Below are 25,481 nucleotides of genomic sequence, written 5' to 3' on the forward strand. Positions count from 1 at the left end.
GGAATGCTGTTGGAATGACTAGAAAGACTATAAATGCTTTTGCTTCCCTCTCATTCTCAATTTTCAGAGGACAACTACTGAACACGTGTGACTGGAGGAAAGCAAAGCTTAACCGGGACTCCAACTCTGACTACAGCAGTCTAACCCCGGGCAACTCCCCAGGCTCCAGATTCTTAATCTCTGTGTCAACCATTCACCTATTAAGCACTGAGTCATGAATGTTCAATACAAGACCTGGCATCCAGGGCTCATGGCAGCTATCTTTTTCCATTCAAAAGCCCATTACTTTTACTTGTACCTTAGAAAACAAGCCAGGTGTCAAGTGAACCCACAAACCGAGCAGATTTCCTGGCACGTGGAATAAGTAACCCATTTCTTCACCATCACGCAAACAATGATTCATCTTAGGACTGCTCTTGTGTAAAGGACTTTCTTTTCCCTAGCAAGTTAACTTCCAAAATAAAAGTAGACCAAAGTTAAAAATACTTTATTTAAATGAAAATCCTTCATTTTAGAACTTTCATAATGATGATAGACTTCAGAGGCAAAGATGAAAGAAGTATATTGTAATCCTTGCAATTCAGACAAAATGTTTGACTGCTATTTTCTCTAGTGAGAATAGCAAGGTTAATTCAGTTTCAAAAACCTGGTAACGCTCCATTAGGAACAATTTTCTTAATTTTGTGGAGTTACTGGCATTCTTCTTCATGGGTACAAGAAGGTAAGAACACTGATCGCTCTTGATTGGGTCTCAAGTGTTAACATCATCTGACAGCTACCGCTTTATGTTTTAAACATCAGCAGAGGATATATTTCAGGGTGTAGGTAAAGTTTAGATCTGAAAGAACAACAATCTCATGGATTTTCTATGTCAAGTCAAACTGGCATATTCAATTTTACAGTTGCCCTACAAACAAATCATTTTACAAAAAAAAAAATTCAAAATACATTTCACTTAAAAGTTCTGCAGTTTTACAATGATTACTGAGTTCATATAACAAAGTTTAATCATATATTCAGAATCGTAATAGCAACTAAGTGGGTAACTGTGAAGCTCCCTTCTGGCAGTTCTAAACACTAGCCTCTTTAGAAGTGGCACGTCTAAGATGGAAAAGCAGCCGTTCCTCTCCTAGGTAAAGTCTACATACCCTAGCTGAGTGAAAGAATAGTGTCTCAAGGAAAAGAAGCCTTAAAGAACCTCCTTTACTACTCAATTTCAAATCACACACACAAAGTAGGTGAGAAATTCTTTTATCATACTTAGAATCAAAATATCCCTTAAAATATTTACATTTTACAGTAAAAAGGATAGCAAAACACAAGATCATGTACAAGCTTAAGTATTCAAGTTTCAGAAGAGCCAGGAAGGAAAGGAATACAGCCTACCCCAAACTGCAGTACATGGTAAGAAATGCCTTCAATGTGTGCAGATTAAAGCAATAAATGGACTCGTTGGGCTTCTGATTCATGGTCAAGAACTGCCCAACTAGATGACTAGTATGGTCTGATTATGAACTCGCTTGGCTTTTTTGTTGCTCCTCTACATTTTCTTTAAAAACAGTGCAATTGAAAACAAATGTACAGAGCACATATTACTTTCAAATTAGTCATTGTATAAAGGACATTCACTAGAGGCAGTAAATATATTCCATAGTTAACCATATTTACTAATTAAGGAATAAAACTAAATTTCTAAGCCTTTATTGCATATTAATAAAACAATCTTTGAATATACAGAATTGTAAAACTTTTAAAAATATTAAATTCCTGTAAGTAGGACAGTGGTGTGAAGGGATGGTGGCCACTGGTGCCGACAGAGCACTCTGCTCCAGCAGTTTCCTGCTCTGCAAATCATGAGCAGTGGAGATTGAAAAGGTGGCACAGTCCTACCAGGCAATCTTATAAAGATACACAACATGTAACAGTTTTTTAAATGTGATGTTGAAGCAGCCTGCAAATTTCACCTTTTGCTTTTTGCTCTGTCAGTGTGGTCCCTGTCTTTGTGGTACCTCTCTCTGTCCTTCTCCCCTTCTCTATATTTATTCTTCTCTCGTTCCTTTTCCTTTTCATGGTCCGGTTTCTTGTCTGCATTCTTACTTTCTCTGCCTGCTTTCCCATCTGTTGTTCGATCACTATGTGATACCCGGGCCCTCTCTTTATCTTTGTGTCCTTCCTCTTTGCTTTTCCTGTCTCTGTCTTGGCTTCTGTCTCTGTGCCTGTGCCTTTCGGATTCTTGCTCCCATTCCTTGTCATGACGCTCTCTTTTCAAGTGATGTGAATCACTGTAAAATCTCTGACGGTCCCCTTTACCCCTATTGAACGGCCTATCTAGTTGTTGTTGGTCTTGCCTACCCCAAGGGTCACTATGGCGTCTTTCTGGTCTCCGAATGTCTTTGACCTGGTAAAAATTTTGTGGGCCCATGTACCTTGATGCTTGTGAAAGGGGCCCCATCATACGTTGTGGTTGGCCTGGGAGATGAACAGGTGGCCAAGGAACCATGGGATTTTGAGGACAGCCAAAACCCGGAGGGGGAAGTAATGGAGGTGGCAAATGTGGTGGGAATCCAAACGCACTCTGGGGAGGGAAGTTTGGAGGTCCTGGAAATGGGAATCCAGGAGGGCTGGATTTGAGGTGCTGGACACTGGGCTGCTGTGGCCTCATAGGTGAAAAGTTTGCACTTGCTCTGGGGCTGGTACTCCTAGAAGTAAAGTTGATGCTCTTAGAAGGAAATTCAGATTGGCATGTACTCCCAGCTTCAAAATGAGATGATGCTGTAGCTGATCCTCTTCTAAATGGGTGGACAGTTTCAATATTTTGTGTTAAAATATCCTCCTGTAAAGGAGTTGCTTGTTCTGTCTGTGAAGAATTTAAGTTTTCTACTGAGGATGGGTTTTGTGCAGCCTCAGAATCATCATTCTGCTCTACACATGAGCTCTTCTCTACAGAAGATGGCTTTCCCTCCCCACTGACTGGTTCTGCTAAAGGCTCTTTGTTGTGTGATGGACCAGACAGAACATGCTTGTCTCCATTTCGGCAGCTCTCTGCTTCTTTGCTTTCTGAGGTTGTCTGCTGATTTCGTCCTGCTGCTTGCCTAGGATCCCTTTTCAGATTGATAAACTGAGGGGATCTTGTGTTAGTAACAAGATTTTCACTGCAACCCACATTCCCATCTATGTTCCCCTTTCCTGTACTAGGCCTGCATGGAGAATTATTGGAAGTCCGATTATCTTGCAAAGTGCTCTCTTGCTCTTGAAGCAGCTGTCTTTTTAATGTTCTCTCTTTGTTTTCCACAGTTTCCTCTTGTTTTGATGGAATTGATAAATTGGTTAAGAATGCTTCTGTAGAAACATCTGGTGGTTTCCCTCTCAGACTAAGACTCGTCAAAGGCCCTGGAGAAATGGAAGAGGATCCCACCAGTGAAGTTTCTTCTACTCCTGAATTTTTCCCTGTAGATTCTGAAGTATTATTGACTTTAACTTTTATCTCCTTGGCTTCACCTTCAGTTACCTCCACTTTATCTGTTTTCTCTACTATTGGGCTGGTCTGATCACTTATAAAAGGAATTTCTTTAAGAGTGTTTTGTTCTCCAGCTGGCGGAGCCTGCTCATATACTTGACCTGTGGTACCCAAAAGGCTTTGGAGTATATCATCCACAGGAAGAGGCTTATTTGCTAATTCCAGAGTAGAAGGTTGATTGTCCCAGCCTATGAGGACCCCAGGAAGGAACCGTAAGGGTTTTGGTGGCTCCTGCCTACTGACTTCCATTAGAGTTTCAGCTGTTGTGGGCAGGTCGTCCTGAAGAGACTGCAGGGATTTGTTCCTCTGCTTGTGCAACACAGTTGTAAAGGAATTGAAAAAGTCATTCTCTTCCTCCGCTGTTTCCTCCATAGATGACTCCATTTTACTTTTTTTGTCAGGTGGCAAGGCTACTGGGGCAGTCTCAGGAGTCTCAGTTGTGTGACTCGGACCGGCACTAGCACTATGCGGCCGCTTCAGCTTCTGACGAATAATGAGACCCAACAACAGATTGGGTCTGTGTAGCTCGAGTCCTGGAGAAAATAAACATCAACAGTCATTTTTAATCATTTCATAAAAGGGTGCGTTTTACCAGCAGTCCATTCCAAGCTATTGAATGGTGGCTAGCCTGGTCATGCCACCTCTAATGCTCTGGATCCTAAAGACAGAAAGCAGTCATTCTTTCTACTCTGGACTGACCCCTATTTCAATCTTACTCTTATTACCAAAACATATACTTACCAGGTCCATCAAAAGGCACAAGAGGATGTGGAATTTTATCTGTAGCACCCAGAGGAATAAGGTACATATCTTTAACCTGCTTCATGTTGTTAGCAGCTACGCCATAACGCTTTCTGCTACTGAAGTATGCAAACAGCAAAGTGTAAGAAATTTGATCTTCTTCAGTTACTGGTGTGAAGCGAACCACACAGATTTCCTATTCAAGAAAGTAACAAACAATTGCTTAAAACAGTAACCTACAACACAGCTTGATTTTAAATACATCTTATTAACCTTAGTACTAACGTAATGTTGAGTTTTATGAATGGTTATCAAATAGCAGTTCCTAACTTTAACAGAAACTAGAATACTAAATGGAAGCAACTTCTAAGAAAATACAGTTTCTGGTTCATCGAGGATTCTGTACTATTTGAAGGCTTTCCATAACAAACTGGCACATGCCAGGGATAATGGCATATATCTACATGCCTGTACTCCCAGCCACTTGGAACACTTAAAGGCAGAAGGATCACAAGTTTAATGCCTGTCTGGACTACATAGTGAGTTCAAAGTGAGTCTGGGCAATTTAGGAGATGCTGTCTCATTAATGAAAATGGTCTGTGGAAATAGCTTATCGGTAGAACATTTGTCTAGTATGGTTAAGGTAGGAGTGCAGGGAAAGGAGGGGAGGATGGGGGGGGGGGGAAGGAAAGGACCAAGGCATCTGAATATAATGAAATTATTCAATGGAAAAACAATGCTAAAACCCAGGTCTTTTTGGTATCTGCCCAACTATGATGATATTTTGTTTATGAGCTAATAAAGTTTGCCTGAAGATCAGAATGCAAAGCTAACCAGAGCCACAGAGGCCAGGCAGTGGTGGTGCACACCTTTAATCCCAGCACTAGAGTTCCGGGTCTCATGTGGCATTCAGTGTTCAGCCACACTGAGAACAGGATTGCCCCAGCCTCAGTAGAGGTAAGAACTCTCTAGTGATTGGCTGCTTTTTCTTCTAATCTTCAGCTTGAACCCAGTATCTGTCTCTGCATTTTTAATTATTTGTGCTACACACAATTGGAATGAAGAGGACTTGGTTTTGACAAGACTCCCAAAACAAATATACAACAGATCATAAGTTTTTAAGGTGACTGGCTAACTCAAGAATTTTGTTGCCTGTCTCTGGGGTTCTTGGTTTTATTTTAAATAAAAAGATAGTCATAATTCCACACTTGTCTACATGTAAAAGATGCAATCAAAACACAGGTATCCTAAAAATATGGTATGAAATTATCTTCAGTCCATATTTATAAAGTTTATGTACCCCATAAATACATTTAACATTTATGCTTGAATCTCCATTCCTAAGGTATCATATTATGCACATGCTAACATTTCCAAAACTCAGAAAAGTTCAAAATCTGAAGCATTTCAGATCATAATCATTTTGGATAAGGGCTATCCAAAATGTCTCAGTAACATCACATTACATATAAGCTAACTATTCTTGTGTTTAAATCAGTTCAGTCTGAAGGCATACTATAAAGTACTGGGCAATAACACACACACACACACACTTCCATACATATATGTGAAAGTAACAGCAAACAATGTAATAACTGTTTTGTTTTTCTTTATAAACCAGGCTGGCCTCAAGGGATCTGTCTGTCTCTACCTTCCAAGCTTAGTAACCTTTTAGCTGCCTCAAAGTACCATAACACCATTATCATTAAAAAAAAAAAAAAAAAAAACTTTATTTAGGGAAAAAAAAAAAGATCCTCTGGGGTTTAAGTATCTCCATTTTGGGCCACTCTAAACTTCTACAAAGAAATTATTTAAATTACTCCTGTGCAGTACCATTCCCTATGAATTTAAGAAACTACAGAAATTATATAGAGAATATGGAAGAGAAATATTAGCATGATGAAGGCTATTGATTATCTCCCAGTTTATAGTCTCCTCTTCCTGTTATTAATGAACCTTAACTTTTGGTTGGCGCATGGCTATCTAGTAGAAACTACATTTGCAAGTTCCCTTTGTAGTTTCCTACAGCTGTTTGACTATGTTCTTGCCAATTAAAGAAAATTAAGTGATGACTGTACAATTAAAGAAAATTAAGTGAAGATGACTGTAATCTCTGGCGTTTCCTTTAAAAACAACTTGACAAACAGTCCTCACTTCTCCCCCATCAGTTGCTGATAAGTGAGCTTTAAACATTTTTGCCTGATGAAGGTGAGCCCTCTTGGAAACAATGAAGTGACACAAGTAGCCTGGTTCCCAAATGATCCAACAAGAGCAGACCCTAAGCCTCACAGCATCCTAACTGTGATGGAGGACAGGCAACTGCAGTATCTGAAACTTTGGACCCAGAGTGCACAGCTCAGCTGAGACCCGACTAAAACAAGGTCAATCTCAGCACTCAAACACATTTCCCTCCACAGTGCTGACAGTGCTATGGAGGACATATACCAGAAGGCAGAGAATAAAAGGGAATGCTGTACTGCTTTGAGCAAATGGCTTTACTTCAGTTCGTGCACTCACATGTGGAGCCCACAGGTCAACCAAACTGTTATTTCTAAGTAGCTGTCCATATTGTTCTAAGAAACAGTCTCTGGCTGGGACCTGGGCTCTAATTAGGTCAAGTGTTTAACGTCCACACCACTGTCTCTCCAGGGCTGAGATTATAAATGTGCGCCTCCACACCCTAGACTGTTATATGTGCTGGGAATCAAACAGAGGTCCTCACACTTGCATAGTATCACTTTCTCAAGTGAGCTGCCCATCACCTCCCAGCCCTTTACCTCCATTTTATAAGATAGATTTTATACATTTCAAACGTGTATTAGTTCCCTTCCCCGGAGAAACACTGGATCCTTGTATAAGTAGTCTGATTCTGTAAGCATTTCACAAAGTGGCATTGTTAAAGAGTTTACTCACCTTAGTTCCTGATGCTTTTATTTTTTCCACATAATCCCAAACTGTCTGAGGTGATATCCTGCCCCCTACTTGAATACTATCTGGTAGATCCTATGGCAAAAAAAAAAAAAAAAAAAAAAAAATCAACAAAGAGAGTTTCTTCATTACAATATCCATGATTCATACATATTTAGCTTTGAGAATAATTTGAATGATAATAACAAGTAAATATGGTTAAGAACATGGTGGTAGAATATGTCCTTAGCATGTATAAAACTCAGGGTTCAATCAGTCTCCAGAACACAAAAAGAAAACAAACTGCAACAGAAAACAAAACAAAACACAGTAGAGAGACATCAACTGAGCTTATCTCAAATGCCAACTTCAAATAAAGAATACTAAAAATGCAGCTTACTAAGGAGGGTATAATACAAACATAAATACATCTCAACACTAAGAAAAATACTGAGGTTCAAACAGGTGAGGCAAGGTCAGAATAGACAGACACAAGAAAAAGAGCCAGCGGTCAACACGGCACAAAGCAATTCAGGAAGAGCAGCACATTCCTGGACACACAGAGGTAGGCGCTCTGCTCTTCAATGGTTGTGCATGGTAGAGGGAAGGGGAGTCTTTTGTTTCTTGAAACAGGGTCTCACTATGTAGCCCAGGAAGTCCTGGCACTCACTCTGTAGACCAGGCTGGCCTGGAACTCAGACATCCTTCTGTCTGCTGAAACTAAAGGTATGTACTACTATGCCTGGTACTTTTTTTAAAACTTCTTTTTTTTTTAAGGCAATCTTAATTATTAATACATTTAAAACTTTATTCAGCATATTCCTTTTTTCTCTGAAGACCAAGGAAAATCATAAAAATAGATTCATGTTTAACTCATTAGTTGCTTTCAATATTTTGAGATTTTAGCCCCAATAAAGCTAAATAACTACAAAGCAGAGATGGAGCTCAAGAAAGTAACCACATAAAAACTGTAGCACTGAGAAAAATAACTTTATTCAAAGTTAAAAGTGTCTGGGAGTCCAGGACCTCATTTTCCATTACCTTCAAAATGATCTAAAGAAAAACTAAAAATTCTCAAGACGTTTTTATCCCCCCAGAACACCATCACTGGCCCATTTAATTTTTCTCTAGCAAAATTCACATTCCTAAAATATTATTAGCCAGCCGGGCATTGGTGGCACACGCCTTTAATCCCAGCACTTGGGAGGCAGAAGCAGGTGGATGTCTGTGAGTTCGAGGCCAGCCTGGCCTATAGAGTGTGTTCCAGGACAGCCTCCCAACACAATACAGAGAAACCCTGTCTCAAAAAAACAAAACAAAACAAAAACAAAAATTACCCAAGCAAATTGTATAACAATAACATCGTGTAGTAACTATGCACACAGGGCCCTGGGATGGGTATCTAGGACCACGAGGAGTAGGAAGAGGGAGAACAACTCAGGAAATTTTCAATCTAATTACAGAGAATGATCATATGATTTAGGCTTGCTGAAATCTGAAAGGAATTACTTAAATAACTTTTGTCTTTATGATCAGAAGACTAAGAATAAATGAAAAGGCTAATCTAACAAACAACCAAAAATAATATATACAAAGCATGTACACTAGCTTTATCTCTTTTGATGTAGCTGTTTAAATGTCACAGTTGGTTACTAACTACAGTATTATGCTACTGCTGTTTATTTTCTATTATTTAACATTTTCTTCCTTTGGATATATACAACCAACAACAGGTACCACTTCAGTGATTGGTCAGTGATCTCCTGAGACTGCCAGTTATAAGTAAGCTTTACTTTTCAGTCTAAACAGTGACAGAGACAGGCAGGTACTATGGTCCTGTAACAGAAACAGTATAGGAATTCCACATCTTTAACAATTAGACACCTTTTTGATAGCCTAACTTTGCCATAAACATGGCAGTTTTTTATGTAAATCTTTATTTAAAAATAAACTTGGGTGACAGACTTTGATGATCCCCCATGGAAGGCCTCACCCTCCCTGAGGAGCAGAAGGTGGATGGGATGGTGGTGTTGGTGGGAGGCTATGGGAGGATGAGACGGAGAGAGAACTGGGATTGATATGTAAAATAAGACTTTCTAATTTAAATTTTAAAAATTTTTTTAAAAAGCTGGAACAAGTATTTTGTCTAATGAGATACTAAATAAAAACAAACTTGGATAATCATGGAAACACATGGGTTTTAAATACTGTCTCAGTAAAGTACAGAAAAAGTATGGCATCAGAGTTTAAAACTTTCAGATTAGTTTTCTACTAGTCTGTGAATTCATTTGTAAACTAATAATAATTGCATTAATTGAACTGTTTTATGGGCCATTAATAAGTGGGTTTTAAACAAATCTTTTAAAATTATTGTCTCCTTGCCTACTGCCGTCAGAAACACATGAACCCAAGTAAGGAAAGGCAGAGAAGTTCACAGTACCTCTGTCAAATACTCAGGGGATCCAGACACAGGGTAGGCTTTGGTAACAAACTTTGCCACAGATGGCATATTGATAAAACCTTTCCAGATGAAGTTCAATCGAGCCAGGAAGGTGGACTCAACTTCAACAGTTCCAGGCATCTCTGGACTACAAAAGAATACTAAAGTTAGCAACAAGGCCAGCTAGATGGCTCAGTGGGTAAAGACGCTTGCCACCAATCTTCAGGACCTAGGTTCAATCCCTTGAACCCACAAAAAGATGAGTAGTGTTGTGTGTGTGTGTGTGTGTGTGCACGCGCACACACAAATAAATGTAGTAAATGTAGTAAAATACCCACAAATGAGTTCACTTTCTATATAGTCATTAAAAGTATTTTACATCAAGAAGACTATCAAGCAAGAATAAGTAACAAAAAAGGTCAATAAAAATAAAAGCAACCAATCAATAAAAGTCTACATTTTCAATTTAGAAATTTACAATCGCAACTACAGTTACACAGTCATGATTTACAAAGTCATTCTTCTGGACTAGCTTGAAAGTAGACTGAGGTCCAAAGACCTCAAGCATATAGCAAGGGCTGTCTGTATACTCTAATTCTTGGGACCAGCATATTTGAACCATTTGTTTCTGGTCTGCTTAATAAAGACTTACTTGCTTTTATGTGTATGGGGTTTTTGACTACATGTGTGTGTACCATGTGCCTGTCCATGGAAGCTGGAGGAAAGTGTCAGACCCTTGGAACTAGAGTTACAGATGGTTATGAGCAGCCAGTGTTCTTAAATGCTGAGCCATCTATGCCCCAGCCACAATCATAGTGTGAAAGTAGTTACTTCATACTGTCAAATCTTAACTCTAAAATCCATCCAAAATAATAAATTAACTTTCAGACTCATATTCACTTATCTCAATTGGCATGGAGTATACACAGTTTTCTCAAAAGTCCCTGAAAAAAATCTTTTCTGTGTTTGCACATTTGTAAGTACAAATAAGCAATGGTTATAGAACTATTCGAGAAAACTACCGTGGCATAGGAGAGAATGTTGATTTGGGAGACTCTTGTTTCTCTTCCTCAAAGAATTCAGAAGCCAGAATATTTGTAGTTGAAGACAATGCATCTGCTATACTTTCGGCTTCGTTGTCTGAATGTTTACGAGCTCCTCCTACAACAACTTTCACGTTTTTTGGAGAAAGGTCATCTACAGGTGGTGCCATTCGACCTGAAGCCAGAAGACACCAAAATAAGCTTGTTAACCTACAATTTCAAAATATTCATTCATTTTTACTTTCTAAAGTCATTTAGTTTCTCTGGTTCAATTATCGAGTAAACATTCTCTGGAATAATATACACCTGTAATGTTTTCTCACAGCAAGCCGTTACACCAATTCCAAGAACCAACAAGGAACTGTTCCACAGAGAACAATTCCGTCTTCCACAAAGACCTAAAGTAACTGAAATACAATTTCCAAGACACTGTGCAAGGTCTACCCTTACTAACTTAACACCCCCTCTGACCATTTTATAATCATTACTAATATTTAAATAGAAAATATCACAAGTAAATGAGGAGTTGATGATTGGTTGTATTCACTTATGAATGTGAAAAGTCAGGAAAGTTAACTAACTGACCAGGCATGGTGGCATATGCCTTTAATCCCAGCATTGGAGAAACAGAGGCAGGTGGATCTGAGTTTGAGGCTAACCTGGTCTACAAAGCAAGTTCCAGGACAGCCAGGGATGTCATGGCTGTTACCCAAGGAAACCTTGTCTCAAAACCATAAAAAATAAAAAATAAAAAAGGACTTAATAAACTAAAATACAAACACTGTAGGAACCTAAAGTAAACATGATTCTCTGACGAATTTTTACCTAAAAATACTAAGAGTTCAAACCAATAAAACAAATTTGTGCCCTACCTGTTCCTAACTGTAAGTGCAAAGTGTACAGTTAAGTTACTAAACATGAATACTATAAAGTTTAGAAAGTGACACTAATTTGGGACTATAACATCCAAAAGGAAAAACCCTCAAACATTCTGAAAACAGGCAAGTCTAGTAGTCTTTAGTAAATGTTCCCACGTGCTACTGTTAAATCTACATTCCTATGCACATGGGAAAGCATGGCGAGGCCCGCTTTTGGATTTGTAAATGATCTAGTCCCATAAAACTGGAAAAATAAAACATCCACAAATTACAAAAACTAGTACAGGAAAACCCTTAAACAATGAACATAACACCGAGCAAGCAAAACTCCCAACCTATGCATATTTTGCAGTTCAGATCAAAAAGATGCTGTCTGTGTTGGCTAGTAGTATCTTTAGAAGTGGAGTCAACATCTTCTTTTTGTTTTTCAGATCCTTCTGTCTTCTCCAATGACTTATTGGCTGAAGGTTCCTAACAAAAGTGAGAATAAAAATTTAAGTTTTAGTCAATAAAAGCTGGTATCAGTTTTAAAAATCAACTTGTTTCATTAACATATTTTCCAAAATGAAGCCATTTTATTTATAAAGTTTTTACTTTCTTTAAGGAAAAATAACAGCCAGGCTTGGTGACACATGCCCTTAGTCTCACCACCTGGGAGGCAAAGGTAGGCAGGTCTCTCTGAGTTCCAGACCAGCCTGGTCTACAAATTGAGTTCTGGATCAGCCAAGGTTGGCCTCAAACTCAGAGATCTGCCTGATTCTGGCTCCTGAGTGCTGGGATTAAAGGCATGTGCCACCAACACCCAACCTCATCAAAGCTTTTAATGAATCTTCAAATTATTTTTTATTGGTATTTGAAAACAAGGAGACTTGAAAGAGTGTCTCCACCTTGATCAATTTATTTCTCATTTTTCTATTATAAAAGAGAAAACAAATCTTAATCTAGCTAAAGAAAAGTTGCAAACGTCTCAAATTACACTATTTATAAAGCACCAAGGATTACTGTATCAAATACCCTCAGGATTCTAATGAGTCTTTAAAAGGAGCCTATAATGTAGACAATTTTCTGCACACTGAGGCAAACCAGCTCATAACAATCAATCCAGTAAAACAGTGTACTTGAAAACACAGTTTATGGGGGCTAGAGCGATGGCTCAGTGGTTAAGAATACTAGCTGGTCTTCCAGGTCCTGAGTTCAATTTCCAGAAACAACATGGTGGCTCACAACCATCTGTAATGAGATCTGGTGCCCCATTCTGGCCAGCAGGCATACATGCAGATAGGATGCTGTATACATAATAAATCTTAAAAAAAGAATAAATAAAACACACAACTTGAAGACAATGCTTTGCTTTAAGAACATGAACAAGGGTTCCCTGCTTCACGCTCTGGGCACAGGACAGGACACATCTGTTCTTTACCTGCATCTCCACGGCAGCTTCCTGCTCTTTCATTGGGGCATCGCTCTCAATCTCTATCTCACCTTTGTGAGTTATTTTGGTGATTGGCCGTCTTTCCACTTCTCTCTGCTCTTTCTCAATCATCTCTATGGTCTAACAAAGAAACATTTTAAGAAAATACTTAAAGTGTGTGCTTTTATTAAAGAGGACTTACTTAACTAATGAATTATTAGTTAATTTATAGCTTTTCTCTCATAAAAATACAAATAACCTCTGTCAAATGTTGACAAGTCTTAAGAATTCAACTCTATCTTTGCCATGAGAAGCTCGCATTAACATTCTACAAGGATGCAACAGAAAGGCAATGTTCAGAATAGGGAAACACAGTATTTATTCTTGAAATCTGCTTACAAATCTGAAGTGCCAAAATGAATCAAGAACTAACGTAAATCATATTCCTCATTTGGTGTTCTTGTATATCCCTCCAATACCAACTTATTAAATGATTTAAAAAAAAAAAAAGGCCCCTACTATTGTCTCCTGGCCTGCTTATTAACACAAAGAAACTCAGCAACAACCTATAAAAGTTAGCAAGTATATAACAAGAATACAAGATAGTACAGGGGTGGTGATGTCAAACAGAGCAAGGAGGAGTAAGGACTGTAAAAGTCTGTCCATTCGTCCCTTGTTAGTTAGTTGTAAAATATCCATTTAAAAAGTCAGGGAGGACTGGTCAGATTGCTCCTCAGGTAAAGGTTCTTACCACATAAAAAGAGAAAAATGGCATGTACTCTCTCATATATGGATTTTAGACATAGATCTGGGGAGTGCCAGCCTACAGTCCTATGGCCAGAGAGTCTGGGAAACAGTAACTTCATTTACTGGCTGGTTAAGTACTGAGCTGAACTCAAGAAAGCCAGTATCAGAGAGGGAGGACTGATGATCAAAGGGATTAAGACTGGGCTGGTTGAACCCCCAGAAACAGCTGACCAGACAAAGGTTAACTCTTGAATCCCAGACATCAGCCTGGGAATCCAGCATGGGACTGATCAAGACCCCCTGAATCTGGGTGTCAGTGAGGAGGCCTAGGTAATCTATTGAGCCTTGGACAGCAGATCAGTACCCATCCCAAGTATACACACGGTCTCTGGACTCCCATAGAACAATGTGAGGTGCACTCTCACCCTGAACTCTTGGGGAAGGGTCTAGGCCCTGCCCTATATGAAATGACAGACTATGGACACCCCCATGGAGGGCCTCACCCTCCCTGGGGGAATGAGGGGATAACGGGGGGGGGGGGATGGGGGAGGGCACGGGAGGAGGGGAGGGAAAGGGAGAGGGACCTCGTACTGACTTGTGAAGCAACCTTGTTTCTTATCTAAATTTAAAATGGAAAATAAAAAAAAATATTAATGAAAAGAAAAAAAAAAGGTTCTTACCACATAAACCTGCAAACCTCAGTTTGATTACTAAAACTCATGGAAAGGCAGGTGGAGTGATCTGCTCACAAACTTGTCTTCTGATGTTCAAATAAATGTACCATGGTATACCGCCTCTCCCCATTACCATACATACAATAATAGCAAATAAAATAACATTTTAAAAGATCAAGCACAGGGCTGGAGAGATGGCTCAGCGGTTAAGAGCACTGATTGTTCTTCCAGAGGTCCTGAGTTCAATTCCCAGCAACCACATGGTGGCTCACAACCACCTTGAATGAGATCTGGTACCCTCTGCTGGCCTGCAGGCAGAAAGCTGTATACACAATAAAGAAATAAAATATTTTTTTAAAAAGATAAAAAAAAAAAGATCAAGCACAAAGTCTAAGAAAAGAAAAACATAGGTCTCCAATACAAAATGATACCGGTAGCCAATTTTAAAACTTAACTTTGGCCAAGTATATATTTGGGGTGTGGAGAGAAAGATGATGTTAACATTATTTTCAAAATAAAGAAGAGGCAAAATTATGTAAGATCAAAGAAAATCAATATGTAAAAATAGATATGATACATTAGATGAAGGCATCTTGGCTTTCAGACCATCTCTGATACAGACCAAAGAGGAGTAATGCCTAAGATGCAAGCAAGCATCATGGGCAAAAGAATCAGGTAAGTTATGCAGGGCAATACAAATCATATGTAATTATTACTTCCTAAAACAGGCAGCTAATATTGAGCAATATGGCTACATCTGCAAACAAAATCTCTAAGTCACACATTCCCTCAATCTTGCTAGGCATGGTGATGCAGAACGGTCATCTAGCACTCAGAGTGCTGGGGGAGGGGGACTATAAGTCCAAGGCCAGCCTGGACTATACAGTGAGCTCAAAAGAATAAAAGAACATTTTAGCTAATCTTTATAAATCCTGACATTAAAGCTACTGTAAGTTTAAATTGCAAATGAAAATTCTAGGCACCTCTAACTTTGAGGCATTTTTATTTTTAAAATGTGGTAAGATACAATATTCCAGTTCAAACTAAGACATTAACACATAAACACAACAATATTTCTATGCATATTTATACATGGTTATTCAATTTATATCTTCTCAACAAACTGGTTCTAAAAAATCTTGACTTTCTTCAGAAATTCTCTGCCCATGACACTTGATATTAAAGGATTCTAAACATGTACTGAGTTTTAGGATTAAATCATCTGATTCACTAAAATTTTAATGTTCATAATGCATTCAAACTGGTTACCAAGAACACAGATTGGTTAATGCTTATTTGCCAATTGTTGTAAGTAATAAAACAAAGTAATTCTATAATCTGGTGAGCAGCAAAAATGAAAAAAAAAAAGAAAGAAAGAAAGAAAAAGCTCTGCAGAGATGAAGACAAATAGTAGGATAAAAGATTTAAGAAATAGGGCTGGAAGCCGGGCGTTGGTGGCGCACGCCTTTAATCCCAGCACTCGGGAGGCAGAGGCAGGCGGATCTCTGTGAGTTCGAGACCAGCCTGGACTACCAAGCGAGTTCCAGGACAGCCTCCAAAGCCACAGAGAAACCCTGTCTCGAAAAACCAAAAAAAAAAAAAAAAAAAAAAAGAAACAGGGCTGGAGAGATGGCTCAGCAGTTAAGAGCACTGCCTGCTCTTCCGAGGGTCCTGGGTTCAATTCCCAGCAAACATGTGGTGGCTCATAACCATCTGTAATGAAATCTGGTGTCTTCTATTGGCCTGCAGGCAGAACACTGTATACATAAAAATAAATCTTAAAAAAAAAAGAATTTAAGAAAACAGGCTAGAGGGCTCAGTTGTTAAGGGCACTTGTTCTTTCAGAAGACCTGTGTTCAGTTTCCAGAACCACCTGCATGGATGCAGACTCACAACTGTTTGTAACTCCAGTTTTCTGGGACCCAGAGCTGTGCTGGCTTGTTTTGTAGCAACCTGACGCAAGCAAGCTACAGTCATCTGAGAAGAGGGAACTGCTGTAGGCAAACAAGCCTGAAGGGCATTTTCTTTATTAGTGATCAATGGGAGAGGGTCCATCCCATTGTGAGGACACAATGTGGACACCACTGGGCTGGTGGTCCTGGCTTCTGTAAGAAAGAAGGCGGAGCAAGCCAGTAAGCAGCACCCTCCATGGCCTCTGCATTAGCTCCTGCCTCCAGGTTCCTGTGCAGTCTGAGTTCCTGCCTAGGCTTCTCTCAGTGGACTGTGATTCATGATATGTAAGCCAGACAAACACTTTCCTCCCCAAGCGGCTTAGATCCTGGTGTTTCATCACAGCAAGAGAAACCCTAAGACAGAGGCTCTCTTCAGTCACTGCATGTATGTGAAACTTGTACACAGGCAAAACACACATACATGAAAGAAAAATAACTGAACCTTAAAAAAAAGTTAAGAAACAGGAAGCTGGGCACAGCAGCACACACTAGTCATCTCAGCAATTTCAAATGCAGAAAGAAGAAAGATCATGAGACCCTCAAGCTACCTCAGAAAACTGGGAGATGTGACGAGATCCCCCCCGGGAGAGAAGGAAGGGGAAGGAAAGGAGAGAAAAGTGGGGTTGGTGGACAGAATATGTGTGTTAATAGAATACAAAGCCTGTTTTACTTGCACTCTATTAACCGATATTTGTACAGTTCACCCCTGTGGTTAAAAACAAAGCCTCTGACAGCCAAGCCAAACCCAGAGTATGAAGTCCTTACGTGTCTGTTTTCCCTTCGTCTCCACGCAGCTAACTCTTTAGATGCTAGTTCTTCTGGACTCATTCGTATAAGATGATCAGGGGTTACTTCTCCTTTAAGTACTTTCTTAAACAATATCTACAGGATGTTAAAATGAGAAGAAAGGAGACACAAATATTTAGAAGCAAAAAGAGAGCTGTCGTATGTGAACTTCTAATAAATCAACTTGAAGCAACTTTCAAGCCTGATTTATAAGGATTCATAATTTATAAACAACCTAGCACATGCAGCCAAACTTTAAGCTTTGCATTCTGGAAGAGTAAAACACTTCCTATAAAATTCAAGTTAATGCCAATATGGTGGCTACACACCTGTAATCCCAGCACTCAGGAGACTGGGGCAACAGGGTGGAATGTTCAAGGACAGCCTGGGGCTACATACACTCTGTTAGGCTACATAATTCTGCTAGGCTTCTGTTCCACTCTGTCCCACCCCCAAAAAGAAAATCCATGTAAAAATGAACATGAAAAAGCAATGAAGTAATTATATACCTGCCCAAAAATTGTATTAAGACTATCCCAGGGCAAATTATAACACACACCCCACTGTACAGTAAGGCTCTGAATAAAAACAGCTTTTATCAATCCTGGCAGACTTGAGTGGAAACCACAGTAAAGAACTAATTGGGGGGGGGGGGGGGGAAGCAACCTTCATTTGATTACTGGCAAAGTTTCTAGATTCTATATTTCAAAAAGCTCTTGGACAATGACAGACTGTACAGTGTAAATTTTTCTTCAATTAGCTGTTAGTAACTTTAAAATACTTTAATCAAATACATCAAATACATTTGCTCATAAGCATTAGGGAGACTAGTCCCAGGAACTACCCTAAATACCAAATCCTCAGATGTCTAAATTGCCAATAAGAATAGTGTACAGGGCTGGAGAGATGTCTCAGCAGTTAAGAGCACTGACTGCTCTTCCAGAGGACCTAGGTTCTATTCCCAGCACCCACATGGCAGCTCATAACTGTCTGTAACTCTAGTTCCTGGGAATCTGACACTTTGATGCAGACATACATGCAGGCAAAACACAAATGCACACAAAATAAAATAAAAAAAATTTACAAATGATGAACTATTAGCATAAAACCTATATACATGATCTCATACATAGCTGTGTGTGATATAACATTTAAGTCTACAATAGTCTATCCAAACAATGATATACACCTAAGATTTTATTGCTTAGTGGTGGAGAAGTTGGCTTAGCTGCTTTAGTCTATGTAAATACATAGGCAATAGCAAAATCCCCCAGTGATGACCTTTTTATATTGTATCAGCACTGTTAAGTACCATATGACTGTAGTTTAGACTACCTCTATATTTACTTAGAATATCTAATACAATGTTAAGAACTGTTTACATAGTTGTTCCACATTTTATATAGGGGATAACAACTAGAGAAATAAGCCTGTACATATTCAGTACATAGGCAATTTTTCCCAGTAGTTTTGATCTACTGCTGGTGAAAAAACAGATGCAGAAACGCATGAGTACTGAGGATGACTATGTTGCAGCAAATATTACTGTGTGAGCTTACATCATTGATGTGAAAGCTTTCACACAAAGAGATTCAACTTAATTATATAGCCTAGAGTCATCTTTAGTCAAAAATTCTCAATGGACTTAAGTAAATCTACCATACTTATATTTGCAAATTTGAAAGTGTTCACTACCTAACTTTTGCTTAGTGTACATAGCATAGAACTTTCTGTGTACAAACACATACAAACTCAAATATACCTACATGTACACAAATAAACATGTATATAACTTAAACATTTTTGCTAAGTGTCAAGCAAGAAATCTCAAAAGATAATTAAGATATCAATAATGTTTACTCCACATTTAAAACATTTTAAATAAAGCTCTATTTAATTTGCTCAAATTATTTAAATTATTTTTCCTGGGGAAAGGGCAACGTCTCACTGTGCTGCAAGCTGCCCAGAAACTTAAGGTTTAAATGACCTTTCTGCCTCAGATTCCCTAGATAGCTGTGATGTCAAACATATGCCATCATACATGGATTTTTGATTTAAGTTTATAACTAAATGTGACTTAGGGTTTTAGTGAGCACAGTTCTATTTGTCCATTTTGATTAAAATGCTTAGGGTTAGCAAATTTTGAAGAACACTGAAGAATAAATTTTTTATTTAATGGGGTTATGCAAGAGTAAAGGAAAGAAAATGCACATAAATGCAGACATGTGGTTCAACAGACTCACAACAGTACCCACTAATATATAAGCTTCATAAATTAGTAGCAAACATCCTTATTAAAATGTTGTGTTTTGGGGCTGTATAAGCAGCTCAGTTTGAGTGAGCTCTGGGTTTGAGGACCATAAACACTGTAAGTGAACAATGTGGCTCAAGACTGCACTCAAGAGCTGGAGACAGAAGGAACAGAAGTTTAAAGTCATCCTCAGCTACATCTAAGTTCAAGACCCTGCTCCCCTTCTCTGACAGTGAAAACTTCCATGTTCTTAGTGAATGTTGTAGTTTGAATGTAATTGGCCTCCACAAGCTCATATGGAATGACACTATTGGGAGGTGTTACTTTGTTGGTGGAGTAGGTGTGGCCTTTGAGGTCTCAAATATGCTCAAGCCACATCCATTGTCTCAGTTCCCTTCCTGTTGCCTGTGGATCAACTATGTATCTCAGCTTCTTGTCTAGCACCACATCTGCCTGCACACTATCATGGTCCTCCATGATGATAATGAACTGAACTTCCGAACTGTTTAAGCCACCCCATTAAATGTTTTCCTTTATAAGAGTTGCTGTGGTCATGGTGTCACTAGGACAGTGAGGGAAGGAGGTCAGTTGTAGAGAACAAACTTTATGACACGAAGCTGAATTCAATCCCTAGCACCATCAACAAAAAAACAAAATGACACAGAATGTTCTGTGAGCTGCCCAGGGGTGTTCAACATTTTCACAATGTGGCATGATGTCACTCACAAATGTGTTGGATCACACTCACAGCTATTCAGGGATGCACCAGGCTGTGGACCTCTTGCAGGATGTATCTGAGACAGTCTCACTCCAATTAGTAAACTGAAGAGCTATTTTATTGCAACCTTGAAATCCTACTCAGGAAAGTTCCAAGCATAAACATTTACATGTCTGGTGAGATGGCTCAGTGGGTAAAGGTGCTTACTGACAAGCTTGATGACTTTGACTTAAGCTCAATTCTCTGAACTCACACAGTAGAGACAACTGATTCCTGAAAGCTATCCTCTGGCAAAAGAACCAAAATACATACATACATACATACATACATACACACACACACACACACACACACACACACACACACACACACACACACACACACACACACACACACACAATTAAGTGAAATTTAGAAAATTTAGAGACAAAACAAGTTACTTACATTGTTTTTAGGATCTTTTAAATTAAACATCAAGCTTCTATATTTATTCTTATACTTCGAGTCCGTGTCTCGAAAAAAAGAGAAAAGTTCTTTTTCAATCTTTGTGGCAACCTTTGCTGCCTTTTCCTCTGGGACCTTCAAATTTGAGTCTGTAAGTCTTAAAATGAAAATAATTCAATTATTTTCAAATACAAGGAGCAAACACCATTCAACCTGTGGTGATAACAACATGTTACCTTCTCATCAGAATATCTTTAAGAGAATGTCGGACGCTCTGCCTGATTTGATCTGCAGAAGGTTTGGAAGCAGCAGCAGGAGGGTGCACATGATGTCCTCCCTTTTCAGTTTTCCTCTTCTTCATCTCTTGCTTCTCATGAGTACCTAATTCAAAAAAGTATCTAAACTCATTAAAATGTTTTAAGGACGCTTTCTTTTGTAAAGAATGATTTAAGTTTAAATCAAAGCAGACTAAGTCACTATTTAGAAATCCATTGTTCGAATGTCCTGGTGCTCAAGTGCTTATTTGAATGTCCCGTGATCAAAGAGCAGTCCTAAAGTCATAAAACTGTATGCACTGTTCTCCCCATTTCAGTAAGGGCTTCAGAGATAGTTACTCCTCACATACTACTGACTTTTTTAAAAGACTACATGGGAAATCTGACCCAAATGTACTAGGTAAACTAATGTGATGATTTTATTAATAAGTTACAGAACTGACTGAGTTTTCTCTGTGTCTGACATTAGCTGAATACTAACCCACCCCACTGGTTTTTCTTTCTTCCATTACTAATTCTCACACATTTTCAAAATCTCAACATCCAACAACCTGCGACTTTGATGTCAGCTCATTTATTCTAGAATCTTCTCAGCTCAATAATTCTTTTTGTTTCTGTTTTTTGGCATTCAAAAAAAATTATTCCAGGTGGATTGAAAGATGGCTCTGCCAGGCGGGCGTTGGTGGCGTATGCCTTTACACGGGAGCAGAGACAGGTGAATCTCTGAGTTTGAGGCCAGCCTGGTCTACAGAGAAAGTTCCAGGACAGGCTCCAAGGCAATACAGAGAAACCCTGTCTTGAAAAACCGAGAGAGAGAGGGAGGGAGGGAGGGAGGGAGGGAGGGAGGGAGGGAGAGAGAGAGAGAGAGAGAGAGAGAGAGAGAGAGAGAGAGAGAGAGAGAGAGAGAGAGAGAGAGAGAGAGAGAGAGAGACAGAGAGAGAGAGAGAGAAGAAAGATGGCTTACTGTTTAAGAGCATATACTGCTCTTCTAGGACCATAATCCAGTCCACAACATCCATGTCAGGCTACTCAAAATCACCTATAATTCTAGCTCTGGGGAATCTGACACCTCCACAGGCACCTGCAGTTACATGCACATACTCACACACTGACATGCACATATACACATCATTGTAAATAAAATGAAATTGATGGGGTGGGGGTGACGGGAACATGAGGGATCAGGTTAGGTGGGTTGGAAGAGAGTCAAAGAGGGAGAGTAATGAAAGAGATGTCTTGATGGGGGCAGGGTGGGGATTTTAGGGAGAAACCTGGTGCCAGGGAAACTCGCAGGAATCCACAAGGATGACCCAGCTAAGACTCCTAGCAATAGTGGCAAGAGTATCTGAACTGGCCATCTCCTGTAATCACATTGGTCACTACCCTAATTGTCATACTAGAGTCTTTTTATCCAGTAACTCTTGGAAGCAGAGGCAGAGATTCACAGCAAAGCACTGGGCTGAGCTCCTGGAGTCCTGCTGAAGAGAGGAAGAAAGGAATTGTACAGGCCAGGGGAGTCAAGGTCATGACATAAGAACCCACAGAGACAGCTGACCTGAGCTAGGGTGAGTTCAGGGACTCTGATCTTGGTGGGAATGACATAGGCCCTCTGCAAGGGGGTGGCAGTGTGTAGCTTGGTCTGTTTGTGGGGCTCCTAGCAGTGGGAACAAGACCTGTTCCCTGCTGTTGAGCTGGTTTTTGGAAATCTATTCCCCATACTGGGTTGCCTTACCCAGCCTTGATGCAAAGGGAGGAGCTTAGTCCTGCCTCAACTTGATATGCCATGCTTTGTTGATGCCCATGGGAGGCCTGCCCCTTTCTGAATGGAGATAAAAGATGAGTAGGTAGTAGGGGTGGGGGGAAGAGGGGAGATGGGAAAGGGAATAGGAGGAGAGGAGGGAGGGGAAACATCGATTGGGATGTAAAATAAATGAAAATTTTTAATTAAAAAAGAATGAATGATATATTTAAAATGTACTTACTAATGGAGTATATTGTTATGATGCAGACAAGTACCATGCAATGCATAAATAACCTTAAACTTATCTAATCGTTTATTACTTATATAAATGGTAAACTCCTAAATTTCTGTAACATACATTAGTACTATCTGCAACCACCTTGCTAGGTAACAATATACCAGAATCTCTTGCTTGTAACTTAGCCCTTTTTATAGAATTTCCCTATCCAACTCTCTCCAACCTCTGGTAACCACCAGCTGACATGAATTCCCATCTATTCTCAGCCTCTATGAAATCAACGTTTCAGACCCCACATATAATAGAGTAGACTCATCACACACTCGGGAAGCAGAGGCAGGAGGATGGATCTCTGTGAGTTTAAGGTCAGTCTGGTCCACAGAGTGAGTTCCAGTAACAGTCAGAACTGTTACACAGAGAAACCCTGTCTCGAAAAACCAAGCAAACAAACCAAAAAAAAAAAAAAAAAAAAAAAAAAAAATCCCAAACTCAGTAATTTTAAAAATATATATCAATAATGAAATTCTTGAAAAACCAGGAAATTAATTTCACTGCTAACAGCCACCATAAAATAAAATACCTAGGAATAAATTTACCTAAGTACAAATTTTAAAGCCATGATAAAAGAAATTAAAATACAGAGAAAGCTACCCCTTGTTTACAAGCTAAAAATGTCATTAAAATGTGCATCTTACCTAAAGCAATCTACAGTCAATGTAATTCCTAACAAAGTACCAGACATGCTCACCACGACAAAAGACCTTATACAGCTAACGCAATCTGGAGCTAAAAAACTGAAATCATTACAGTGTTTATTAGCCCCAACAGCACACTGCTAACATTGAAACAAACAAACAAAAAAAAACCACAAAAAGCAATAAAAGAACAAAACAGAGCCGGGCAGTGGTGGCGCATGCCTTTAATCCCAGCACTCAGGAGGCAGAGACAGTCGGATCTCTGTGAGTTCGAGGCTGGGCTGGACCGATAGCCTCCAAAACAATATAGAGAAATCCTGTCTCGAAAAAAACAAAACAAAAAAAAAAAAAAGAACAAAACAGAATAAATCAACTGATTTTCAACAAGGCATCAAGAAGTTAAGGACAGAACACACCCTATCTCCTCAGCTACAATCCCTTAACCCCACCCACACCTCTACCGACCACTACATCCCTCCTCCCTTGGTCAGCAGACACTCTGCAAGCTCCCTGTAAAGAATCCCTCTGGTTCCTCCATCACACTCTGCCATAAGCTACTGTGACTGTTTCCATCTGACTGGTCTCTGAAAGCTAAGAGGTGCGATTCTGTGTTCAGCTGCTGAGAAACCCAGGCGGCTCTTCCAGCTTTGCAGCACCGTCTCATTTGCTTACTTCTCAGCTTACTGTCTATCCTCTTCTACTGATACTTAGTGCCACCAAGAAGGTCTTCCAACCTCACTAACTAGCGTCACTAGTATCCCTAAGTTTAGAGCAACCTTTTCCACTACAAATATGGTCAATACTTTAACTGTCATTAAATGTTCATCTAAAAAAATTTTCAAGATACACCAACCTTCTGTGAAATAAACGAAATATACAGTACAGAATTCTCAGTAATCTCACTACCTGATTTTGATGTTTTTTCTACTGTGCAGGTAATAGTTGTAGATTCCTTGTGCGTTTTTTCACTTTTTTCTTCTGATGATCTCCGAGGTAAAACTGGTTGCCCCAACTTCCGGAGAGGAGCTAGCTGCCATTTCTTAATTTCATTATCTCTACTGTCAGATGAAGTTTTTCCTTCACCAGACTCCTGGAAAACAGAATTCATTTCATTAAAATGAAAATTACAATATAAGATAAACTTCAATATATAAGTGAAACAAATTAAATGTAATTAACATTACAAGCTGTTGAGATGAAACAATTTTCAGCCATCATTTAACTATTTTTAAAGACATACAAAAATAAACTATGATTATTAAAAAACAGAAGATTCACTCTTTCATTCAATATCTATTTTTAAGCACTTATTTTGCACAGAATACATAGCATTCTATGAAGGAGGAAAACAGGACAGAGATCAGGTCAGGTCTTTACTAGACTGTAAAATGGAGAAGGCAGGGACTGAGGAGAACTGAGCATCTGCATTTGTCAGTGCTTCGACAGAGCAGCTGGGTCATATTAACTTCAGCACAGCTACCAATTAAGTTCACACTATGTCGATAGTTCATTTTAACTCCCTGGGTACCACCAATGTACTGTTACTTGGTTCCCAAATTGAAGCCTATGAAGAATTACTAGTGAAAGGAGACTTCTCAGATGAGAGAAATTAATCACATTACACCAATGTTAAAAAACAGGGAGAATAACCATGTACAAATAAGACAAGATATCAAATGTGGAAACATGGTATTTCCTTTAATGTAGGAAGCCTGTAAATTTTCAGTTATTTTCGTTTTCTAACTAGATTTAACATTGAGAGTAGGTATGTGGTGGGGCTTTTGTTTGGTTTTTAAGACTTATTTTTGCTTTCTATGTATGATTGCTTTGACATGTATGTTAAATGCACCATATGGATGCCTGTGGAGGCCCGAGAGGGTGTCTGATCCCCCAGCTCTGGAGTTACAGACACTGTGAGCCACTATGTGGACACTAAGAATTACACCTGGCTCCTCTGAAAAAACAGTCTAAGCTCCTAACTGCTGAGCCATCTCTCCAGCCCCAGTAACATGTTCTACTGTCA

At 39.2% G+C, this 25,481-nt stretch overlaps 1 protein-coding gene across 9 annotated transcripts in view; it reads right to left on the reverse strand.

The window, feature by feature from the left end:
* Positions 1-471: 471 nt before the first annotated feature.
* Positions 472-25,481, reverse strand: part of Phf3 (PHD finger protein 3) — a 72,012-nt gene continuing 47,002 nt past the window's right edge. For all 9 annotated transcript variants that reach the window (XM_040729167.1, XM_040729164.1, XM_040729166.1 and 6 more), the window contains 11 exons: positions 24,365-24,548; positions 20,746-20,890; positions 20,510-20,666; positions 17,076-17,192; positions 12,947-13,078; positions 11,862-11,997; positions 10,628-10,823; positions 9,606-9,753; positions 7,172-7,261; positions 4,259-4,454; positions 472-4,050 (listed from right to left, as the gene is read on the reverse strand). In XM_040729167.1, coding sequence (XP_040585101.1) covers positions 1,961-4,050; positions 4,259-4,454; positions 7,172-7,261; positions 9,606-9,753; positions 10,628-10,823; positions 11,862-11,997; positions 12,947-13,078; positions 17,076-17,192; positions 20,510-20,666; positions 20,746-20,890; positions 24,365-24,548 — 3,591 coding nt within the window. In that variant the 3' untranslated portion in view covers positions 472-1,960. The remainder of the gene's footprint in view (positions 4,051-4,258; positions 4,455-7,171; positions 7,262-9,605; positions 9,754-10,627; positions 10,824-11,861; positions 11,998-12,946; positions 13,079-17,075; positions 17,193-20,509; positions 20,667-20,745; positions 20,891-24,364; positions 24,549-25,481) is intronic.

The sequence above is a fragment of the Mesocricetus auratus genome, unplaced genomic scaffold, assembly GCF_017639785.1.
Source record: "Mesocricetus auratus isolate SY011 unplaced genomic scaffold, BCM_Maur_2.0 Super-Scaffold_100021, whole genome shotgun sequence".
Taxonomy (NCBI): domain Eukaryota; kingdom Metazoa; phylum Chordata; class Mammalia; order Rodentia; family Cricetidae; genus Mesocricetus; species Mesocricetus auratus.